Source organism: Epinephelus lanceolatus, chromosome 19, assembly GCF_041903045.1.
Source record: "Epinephelus lanceolatus isolate andai-2023 chromosome 19, ASM4190304v1, whole genome shotgun sequence".
NCBI classification, from domain to species: Eukaryota; Metazoa; Chordata; class Actinopteri; order Perciformes; family Serranidae; genus Epinephelus; species Epinephelus lanceolatus.
This window is the reverse complement of record NC_135752.1, coordinates 1,977,669-1,988,830: the sequence shown is the minus strand read 5'-3', so window position 1 is coordinate 1,988,830 and position 11,162 is coordinate 1,977,669. Positions and strand designations below refer to the sequence as shown.

The 11,162-nt window shown below is 40.1% G+C and overlaps 1 protein-coding gene across 1 annotated transcript in view; it reads right to left on the bottom strand.

Moving 5' to 3' along the window:
• Positions 1-1,882: 1,882 nt before the first annotated feature.
• Positions 1,883-11,162, bottom strand: part of minar2 (membrane integral NOTCH2 associated receptor 2) — a 79,792-nt gene continuing 70,512 nt past the window's right edge. The window contains exons 2-3 of the mRNA XM_078162154.1: positions 3,717-3,959; positions 1,883-2,083 (exon numbers count right to left, since the gene is read on the bottom strand). Of these exons, the coding sequence (XP_078018280.1) occupies positions 1,883-2,083; positions 3,717-3,959 (444 nt within the window). The remainder of the gene's footprint in view (positions 2,084-3,716; positions 3,960-11,162) is intronic.

The following is an 11,162-nucleotide window of genomic DNA, read 5'->3' as shown; positions in this document are numbered from 1 at the left end:
CCCGCCAAACTGTGAATCGAAGATTGCTTCAGCATGGTTATGGTTACCATGGTTACTGTTCAACGCAGAGTTGCTCGACTTCACTGGGCTAGGAGCACAGAAGATTACAGCTTGAGCACTGGCGACATGTTGTCTTTATGGATGAGAGCTGCTATATCCTTGACTGTATAGATGGAGGACAAAGGGCGGAGTGATTACGTGGTGAGAACCGTCAACACTGTTGTGTACTGGGACATCCTGGAGAACCATTGCCTCCCACATGCAAGAGGGGTCTATGGGAACAACTTAAGGCTGCAAGACAACAACTCAAGAGCACACAGAGCAGCTGCAGTGAGAGAATTTCTTGATACAGAAGGGGTGCAGCAGATGCCATGGCCTGCTTGCTCCCCTGATATGAACCCTATCGAGCATGCCTGGGATGCCTCAGGCCGAGCCCATAATGAGAGGGACAATATTACTCAGAGTCTACAGGAGTTAGCCCAGGATCTGACCGAAGTGTGGGGTGCCCTACCCATTGACAACATCAACAAGCTTGTGGCATGAGACTAGCTGATGGCTAATGGTGATGCTAGTTCTCGAATCACGCGCGAGTTGCCATGTAAACACAGCACGCCTGCAGGGCAGGCTAACTGACCACGGTGAGAAATTATGCTATAAAGTGGAGTAAATTACGTCAGTTTTGCATGCCACAGCTTCAGGGCACTTGGATTATGATGGACGAGCCATTCTGACGTTTTTGAAATGCATTAGCGGAGTTTTATTACATTTTCAAAATGTGGGTTTCATGCACTTCAAGTGTAGCTGTTTTCCCAGCTAGCTGTTATCCTCCGATACCCCGAACGAGTTTTGTGGATTAAAAAACTACAATGGACTTTTTGTCAGCATGAGGGTCAGTAAGTACTGTCTGTATTTTCATTCTAAAGTGGCCATTTCCTTTAATCCTATTGTTCAATACCCCCAATTTTGTTTTAGCCTGCATACACAGTTTGCAAAGGTTAATTGTGGTATAATGTTCACTGTGATATGTTTGGAAGAGATTGATCAATAAAGTTTTGAGAAGATATGCACTTTATCTATCAAGAATAAATCACATTGTCACAATCATTTCATGAGAAGAGGTAAAAAATATTTAATTCCATTTTTATGGGCAACAGTGTATATATATGTATGTATATATATATATATATATATATATATATATATACATATATCTTTTTTTTATTACTGGTGGTCCACAGGAATGTGAGACACAGTCAGTACGTTCAACATGATATCTGAGAAAAATGATTTATTTTGTTAGTACTAAATCGAATTTCTCAAAGTCAAACTAACACACCCAGATACTGCAATTAGGAGTTGAATTACTCCTGCATGTATACAGTCAATTGGACCCAAACTGGCTTTTATAATTCCGCGCTGGGCTTTGACCCAAAAGTCAAATAGCATAAAATGTGAAACAGAAGAAGCAGCTGGTAACATGACGACATCTAAATCCAGAGCTGTGCATTTTTGGACGGACAAAATGTACAGAGCTGTAATGCTGTCCACCATGGTATCAGTTTGCAGCTAACTAACAGTAGCAAACTTGTTCGTCGATTGTTTGGTCTGTGATGTAGTAGGTCAACCCAAAAAGGTCCAATACTAACAAGCTAAAAGGGGGCATATCATCACCTATCGTAGCGAAGTCAGACATACTTTAGTCAATAAAGTGATTCCACTCTCGTGCTTGAATACTGGGAGGACTTTAGTCCAATTAAATGGCCTAGTCGAGCTATAACCATAGCTCCACTTAAGTTTGTATGTAAACGCAATGACTGTATAATACCACCACTTCCAAAGTTGTCCTGACATTTGCACTATGCAATGGCAAGGTCTTCATCGATCAGTTGTTCTTCTGTAAAACCATAACTGGCACTATGATAACAATAAGTATTGCACAAGCACACAAAATGACTGAAGACAGAATTTTACAAAGTCTTTTTCTTTTGTGTTCTGCTTCTTTCTTCTTCAGTAAACAGTCGAACCCTGGTGTGTAGATATCCTCCAGCCAAAAGTCCAGATCTTTAGGAGTTTTCTCTTCTTCCTGCAAAGAAAATGAAAATGAAGCATCACTATGTGCAAATGAGCCCTGTGATTATTTTCACTGTCAATACTTATTTACAGTGATGTGTGTTAGTTTGTAAGCTGCCTGCTCCCTTTATGTTTGTCAAGTTTGAGAAAGCTGATAAATGAATTGTAATCAACTGTAGTCTAGAACACATACTACTGTGAGGAAATTTACTCACAACTTTCCATATCATTTATTATTTGTTAAACACATTGTATAAAAATTTCCTTCAAAGCTTAACTAGTGTGCGGGGCCTGAAATAACTCTTTGGATAATCAATCAGTAATGACCAGGTTCTCACAATTTCCACCAGCCAAAACAGTTTTCTTGAAACTTTTATTTCGCACCAGCCAAGTTGGCTTGTTACTAGCACATTTAATTCATAGCCATGTTTGGCATTTGAGTTAAAAAAGAAACCCAACAACAACAACAACAACAACAAAAAAAAAAAAAATTCTCGTCTACTTAAAATTTTTGTATCGAATTTATTCTGCTAGTTTTATTAACAAGATGATACATTATACTATCCTGTAGTAAGCTGTAGTGATCTGTCTCATGGCTAATGGAAAAACAATGACAATGCAGCAGCAGAGTGTACAGCCTGCTGCAAGATTGTGATGTAGGCTGTAACCTTATCACTGTCATCCCTGTTTCACGGAGTCTCATGGACAGCTGTACATGTGCATTTGATGACAGGCTGAAGGATTTGGAACAGGTAAATATGATAACAGCTCGCTCTGCTGGTGATGAATTTGTGTTTTGTTATGCTGATTGGCTGAAGGAGGAGGAGGTGGCAGCGGGGCCAGACTGATACAGAGAACCAAACAGAATGTTGAGGTCCCATCATCAGGGTGTTCTTACCAGGCTAGACTTGATGCTTAATCAGTATACATTTTTAACCAAGTGTACCATAATGTGAGAGCTGCAAAAAAATAAAAATTAAAAAAAACAAAACGGGGTAATGTCAGGTTTTCTATTTGAATCGAACCATTTCCAAAAGTGGCAACCATGGAAGAAAGGGAAAAGGGCTTAAAAGAAACAACAAGGCATTCAATGGCACAAAAGAAAGAGAAACACCACCTTTCTGTTTTAATATTTAGGAATAAATATTTTGCAATTTGAATAATAAATACTGCTGGACATAGTAAGCTTTAAAAAGACATGTCAGTGAATATTTCAAGGGACAAATAATTTCTTTAAAGTTTTCCCAGAGATCCCTCAAAACCTTGCTGTTGAGGCTTTCAGGGGGTTTCAAGTGTCAATGGAGGGGTCTCAGACCTCCACAGACCCCCAAGTTTCCACCCTGCATGCAGTGAACCTGGGGTTCCTGGTCCCATAGGGGGTCATTTGGTAATTCAGTCTACAGCAGTGACTCAGCAGTCACTGGCTCTCTTACTATGGTAACTGGTTTGCAGTGTGTGAAGGCAGAGCAGTACCAACAAATCTGAAAATGTTCCCCTCTAATGTTATGAAATCAATGAACAGTCTACACAGTGTGTCCCCTCATATATACAGCTGTCCACCTGTTTGTCTTTTTTGTTTTAGCACCAATCCATCCAAACAACACTTCATCCTGTCAATCATCCACAGCCTTTCTCACCCAAGTTACCTTTAAATAATCCGTGAGGTTTCCATGGATTGTTTGGGTGTCATACTCCTTGACAGTCCAGGAAGGTTTGGACTTAATGTTGTCCGCTGTTTCCATTGATTGTATGTCCATGTACAGAGGGTTTCTTTTAATGTTGGACTTCAGAGTGACTGGAGTAATATGCTTCTCCAGGTATCTGGCCTCAAACACCACAGGAGTGCCCTCCGGGGATGGAGGACACAAGCTTTCAATCTTAACCTCTTGCTCCCTCTGTGGAGACAATGAGGCAGGGATTAGAATCCTCACCATTCAGACTTTGAACACTTTCTACAAAGAGAAGACACTGGAGACACAGGTACAACTTAGAAGAGGTCTTTTGCATCAAATAAATGATGATGATGATTCCTTCAACATTTTATTTGTATTATTATAATATTATTATTATTAAAATGTTTTAACACTCTCACTCAATCACTGATGCTCAGAATAATATTAGGAGACTTTGGGATGATACAGTAAGTGGAAATAAAAAGTCTTGTCTGATATTAAAAAAAAAATCCACAAACCATTATTTAGCCTCAATTATTATTAAAAATGAGCAGGCAATACATTCTGGTTATTGTGAGATTTTCCCCTTCCATGCAATAAAGTAGTCCACAGCCTTTTCCTCAGTTTTCTGTGCCACGGGGCACTGATTTAAAAAATAACTACACATTTCTATAGCTTGTTCACTTTTTATAAGCATAGCCTTATTTTTCATATTCTGTACTTATTTCTTGTCTCTATTATCTTATGCTTTTGTTATATGATTATATTGTTTCCATTTAGTTTCACTGAATCACCCTTTTTACTGCTGCAGCTATCAGATTTTCCAGCAGCTATTACCATTTAATCTTATATCATATTAACCTGTTCAGATGGCCTATCCAGTCCAATGACCATTACTTTTTTAGGATGTCTAGATCTATTAAAACCTATTAAAACAATACTTGAATCATGTAGGCCAGAAATAACATTCAACAACATCAAAGAATCATTCCTCTACTCATCCAGGTCATCGGCATTTCTCCATCTTCCTCTCATCTCATCTTCACCATACCACCACCTGCGTCTAGACCCCGGGGGGGTTTCCTTTTCGACTATGGATTCATCACTCTCCTTAAATCAAACCATCTCTACGGGGTCTAATCGCCAAAGACTTTCCACATTCTTATTTACGGAAGCCCTAAACGGTCATACATGAATGCATTTTATTTCCTCCGTTTTCCCGTGATAACGAGATAATTTTCCTCCGTTTTCCCGTGATAATGAGATAATTAATTTGAGAGATAATGAATGAAACGTGATTGGCCTGAGATTTCCATCACAGTGACATGTCATGCTGACTGATGTCTCCTTGAACACCAACGTTAAGCCTAGTTCTCTGCTTGTTTGTGTTTTGTTTTGTGTTTTGTGCAATGAATGAATTAATGTTACAACAGCTGTTTGTCAGCTCATTTGATGGCTTCTAGTGAGGTTCAGGTTTTTTTTTAAGTGATAATAGGCTACTGACACACAATAAAACTTGCGTGCAGCGTGCATATCAGTCTGCTCCTCTCACTCAGGAGAAACTGGACACAAATAACCAACCCGTGTGTATCGATACCTAATGTCAATGGCACCACCCGGGGGTCCGACTACCCATAACTCCGACCCGCTAATCAGACCATGCAGGTCTACAGCGAGTTTTATCGTTTTAGTCCCATAATGTCGACTGCCCATTAATCCAACCATTTTAATGCCATTATTCCGACCGTCAGATTTCATACCCAGTAGTCCAACTGTCCGTTAGGCTGACCACAACACTTCCAACACGAAGCAGTCTGTGCATTTCTCCCTCACTGCGCCGGCACGGACTGTGAGGACAGAAGTGTTTATCTCATCAACGGGAAATCACATCCATCTGCTATATGTGACGTACATGCCCTTATTTTTATTATGTGAATGTCTGCAGTCTGTATGTTATACAGAAATTGATTTTGTTCACTCACAAAACAACTATACATGGTATTTACATCTTCTTATCTGCAGGGACAGATGAGCAGACAGAATTTGACAGCAGTTAATACCGTACGTAATAATAATAATAATAATGTACGACTGAAGTCTGCAAGGGCTCAGTCCGCAAGTCTAGAGGGTGGACACTTGGATGCAGCCTATGATTATCATCTGACTCCACCAAAATACACAGACTTATATGACTAAATGTCTATAGGCTGATCACATGTTCTGTATCATCTGAAGTGGACTGCAGTACAGCCACGCCCCCTTTTTTAACAAACATGGCCAAACGTGAGGCAAGGTGGAAGTGCAAGGCACATTTCGGTCAATTAATCATATTGTTAAAGTACATCATTTGTGTTTGAACTGTGTTTAAACATGAGGGGCTCTAGTTTCCCGGCGCAGCACAGGGTGGCGTAGGGTGGCAAACCCCGCGCAGAGCTAGTTTCGAGCAGCGCAATGCGAGGCGCGCTCAGTTTGGTAGTTTGGCAGACCAAGGTGCGCTGAGACGGGTGTGGCGGTGCAGCAGGGGGAGGTGTCGACAGATCCAGCTTGGCACAGTGACAGTTTTGTGCCAAAAGGCTTCGCCGAAGGTGCACTAAAAGCTCGCCAGCTGAAACCAGGTCTACTGTCAGAGCAGGCGGAGCGCAGCTGGTGTAAGCCGAAGTTTGGCTGACCGGCGGACAGTGCGCACATGTTACCAAAACCTCACAGGCAGGTTTCCAGAATGTCAGGCACATTAACGATGCAATAAATAGCCACAAAACCACTATTTAATGCAACTATCTGCAATCAGCACATAAATGTATCTCTATATCGACTGTCCCGTCACATCTGATGTCAGATCAAAGGGGATTGGCACCGTTTGGCACGTTTGGCACGCGTAATGGAAACCCAACCTGATTTGATTAAACAGCTGCAAACTAATGAGTTCACATCCCTCTCAGCCAACCACAAACAGCCACAGCATCAGATAGGGAGTATATATTCAGCATCTGTCATCTTAGAAAAGCCAAAAGAAAAGAAACAGAGTGAGACTGCGAGAGAGAAAGAGAGAGCACGCGCACGAGAGAAACACAACATTGATTTACAATTGTGGTGACCTCCTCCCAGGCTACCTTTGCATCATCAGCCCGTGGAGGTCTGCTCGCAGTTCCGTATATTCGGACACTGCGAGCTTGGACCTCCCGGACCAAACATAAGTTTCCTCCTGGGAGAAGTTTGGCCGTTGTGGAAGCATAAATCAAAAGGTCTGGATCTGGGCCAGAAAGCTCGCGACCTCGTTCCTTTCTTCTCAAACGGACTTTCGTTGTTTTCTATTAGATATCAAAAACTCAAATACTCAGAGGTTAAAAATCACTGGAGACATGTAGAATCAGATGCAACTGAGTTTAATGTGCTCACAGGCAACAAACACATCACAACTCAATGAGTCAAGCTCCGGAGCAAGACTGAAATTTCTTTGTTTGCGCACTCGTTTTTATTGTGAAGATTTTCTGCTCAGTTGTCTCTTTCTTAATCCTTCCCACTTGGCTCTGATCGTAACGGTATCACATTTCTGCTGAGTTTCCACTTTTTCTTTAGTCCTTCCCCCTTGGAGCTGAAACATAACGGTGTCACATTTCTCTTGTCTCCCCCTGATGGCTGCTTTAATCCTTGCACTCATTTGTAATAGTATTCCCACTCTCCTTTTCTCCCTTGGACCCAATTCCACCGTATAATGCTTTTCTGGGCAGTCTAAACCCGACCTCTTTACTTGTACTTGTCTTTACTTGTACTTGTAATGTTTTCTAAGACCGCCTCCTCTTACCAGGGTCATATCAGGACAAGCTGTAAATTCACCTAACTTTCCACCAGTGTTTCTGAGCCCATCCTCATGCTATTTTTAGAAATGATGCCTAGGTACTTCTCCACCACAATGCTTAAGTGCTCAGTGAGTGTATGTGTGTCATAAAAATACATGAAATAATAACCCAGTGTGTGATTTGTCAGTTAAACAGAGTACACTGCTTCAACGCGTATCTTTTTAAAAGTCAACTTAAAGGTACAGTATATGTCTTCAGTAAATCAGTACATTACACTACACCGTCTGACGCTGCTGCTCTCTTCTGCCATGGCGAATTGAGTAAACTCTCATTACGCCTTCACACGGCGCACTTAAGGGCGAGGAGAGGGGCTGTGTGTGATGGTGTGATGTGTGTAAAACCCACTCCACGCCTTCTCTCCTCCCTCTTTCCGACTTGCGCAGGTAGGAGGGACGGAGGTGGGAAAGAGGAGTAGCTGCGCACACGGTGTGCCAAACTTTCAAAATCCGCCTGGCCACACCCAGCTGGCGAAGCGCAGGTGCACTGCGCTCCTGCCTCGCCCGGTCTGTGAAACTAGAGCCCCATATGTTTAAACATGAGAGGTTATATTATTCATGCATGTCAAAAATCATAGGAAAGATTTGTAGCTTTTACTAAGGATTTTTTCAAAAATATCCACCCATTTGGAATCGATGGTGGATCTGATTGTCACCAGAAAATTAACAAGAGAAATATTGTTTAACTGGAATAATACTGTTCTGGTTTGATTTTCTAATGATACATTCGGAAAACTCATTCCTCTACTCATCCAGGTTCAGAAACTGAGGATATTTTGAGTCATGATGACAAATACAGTACACTATTCAAAATATACAGAAACTGTTGAGTAAACTTAAATATTGTCAGAACCTACATGATATGTCATATCAACACAGATTTTTTTTTTTTAGCTATTCGTTGTTGACAATATTCATATCATTGAACTTTACTATTTACATGAGCCAAGACTAAAAACTTAAGATAATATTAAACAGGTTTGATTTTGCTGAAATATAAAACAAGAAAAACACTGACTTCGAGGTCACAGGAACACATAGCAACTGAAGTCAAACTCTCATGACTTTGCTCCGATATTGGAAATTTGTCTTGGACAGTGAAAGTGACCTTAGTTGATATTATACCTTGGTTGTGCAAATTCCCTTACACATTTACAATAATTCAAGCAGCCAGGCTCTAATGATAGGTGGTTTGGGTATACTGGACAGATTGTAAAGCCCCCCCAAGACAAACCTTTGATTTTGGACTATATACACTTCACTTACTTCATTTCACTTTACTTCACCTCATTTTACTTTACAGCTCTGAAGAAAACCCTCATTTTGTTGTTACTATCCTGTTCAAAAACATGACAAGATTCTGGATGAAATATTACATACTGCTGTCCTCTGGAAATGATGACTGATGAATACTGAATGCAGCTCTCTCCACAGCTCCACATTGTGATGATCTTTGCTAGATCATTCAGACTTAATTGCATATTAGGAATAATGTATTTGGCTTTGCATGTAATGTAGAATATTTAAGAAACAAAATACAGCTGTATATGTTGTAGCAACTCATAATGTACTGACTGCACATACTGTAATCATTTAAATGTAATTAAAGTTCCTAATTTAAAGATCTGCACATAACATGTAATAATTCTAAAAAGGGTACTCTCCTTGTCTTTTTAAAGCATAAGACAGAGATGGGCAAAAATACTTCAAAATGTATTTTGATACAAAATACTCCTCAAATAAATGTATCAAAATAAAATACAAAATACTGGTGCCAGAAAACGTATCAAAATAAAATACATGTATTTTGTATTTTCAAATACAGAAAATACTTTTTTTCTTTTTCTTTTTAGCAGCGACCTGCAGCTCTATAGGTCACTCTGTCAGTCGGTCGGTCAGTCCACAAAGCTTTTCATGAATAACTCAAAAAGTCCTTGCTCAAAATTTACATACTGCAGCTATAGAGACCAGAGAGTATCTATACTAGAAAGAATGCCCACGATTCGTCCATAGGTGGCACTATACTAACTGATTCAATTATTTTTGTGAATAATTCAAAAAAATCCTTGGCCAAAAATACTCAAAATTTACATGCTGCAATTAGAGACCACAAGTAACTATGTCAGAAAGAACAACCTTGATTCATCAATTAATGGCGTGATAGTAGCAAATTTGGTCACAGCTATTGCAAATTTGTGCTTGTTTTCTGACAATTTGGTATAGCAGAGTATTCAGGTTTGGGCTGTAGGATATACACAGTGAGCAGTTACACAGTTAATAGGACAGTTAGCATAAGCATCGCCAGCTTGATATTATAACTATCAACACCATGTATTTATACAATAGGCTATGTAGCCAGACCCAGACATAAATCATACATCAAGCCAGTTGACATCTTTCACACTCAGATAAAATAGTTACCTTGACAGACAATCGGTTAAACCTGGAAGACGTGAGCAGCAGGGTCGTTTGCTGGTGGTGTGGGTCCATCCACGTGAGCAGCATGCCTGGCAAGTCTAGTCCAGGGGCGGACTGGGACTAAAAAACAGCCCTGGACTTTTACTCGGCCCAGCCCACAACAACCGGTGCGCATACGGTATGCGCTTCCTTCTTCTTCAATTTGATTGGTGGCCAGCCGGCTCATAGATATCTATAGGCTGGCTGGCATCCAATTTAAAGGCTGCCACCTAGCAGACTGGACGTGGAACAGTAGATTATCAGGGAGAAAAAGGGAAAAACAAAAAACAAAAAAAAAACGGTGATGACTGCATGGCGGCCGCCGGCCGTCCTGGAGTACCGGCCGTTCTGTGATTCTCCAGAACCTCCAGATGGCCAGTCCGCCCCTGGTCTAGTCTAGCTGTGCTGTGAACTGTCCACCAACGGTCTAGCTACTGTAGCTAGTTAACTTGTTTGCTGTCTAACTTGGAGCCTTTGGAGCCTGTGTTCAACTTTTTTCAAATGAAAAAGAGAAAAAAAAGCTAGGGACATGTAGGCTACCCTAAAATATTATTTATTGATTCAGATTTAGATTCAGACAACTTTATTGATCCCCCATGAGGCAATTCATTTGTAGCATACTCATCCCAATCATCAACCACAACAACATACAATTTCCCATGTTATGCACAGTCCAGTAAAACAGACCACTAGGTCATTGAAGGGCACATTGAATGGCCCAAGTTTAAAAAACATATAGATAAAAATATTTTTTAAAAAAAAGTAAAAAATATTGTTACATCCAATATTATAAGAATGTGTAGCCTATTATTTTTGTTTTTTGTTTTGTATTTTGAGTATTTTAATTAAAAAATTACTCCACTCAAAGGTATTTTGTTACAAATTACATTTGCTTTTTATCGGCCTTATCAAATACAAATTACAAAATACTCAAATGTAATTGAAATACGTATTTTAAACACAAGTAATAGAAATACTGCCCATCTCTGGCATAGGAACACCATTAGTTTTACATGACACAAGTGGAGTTCTTTATTTCAAGCAGCTGGACTTTGTTTGGTCTAAACATCATTTTCATCAATCGGTTTATATTTAATGAAACGTCTTGG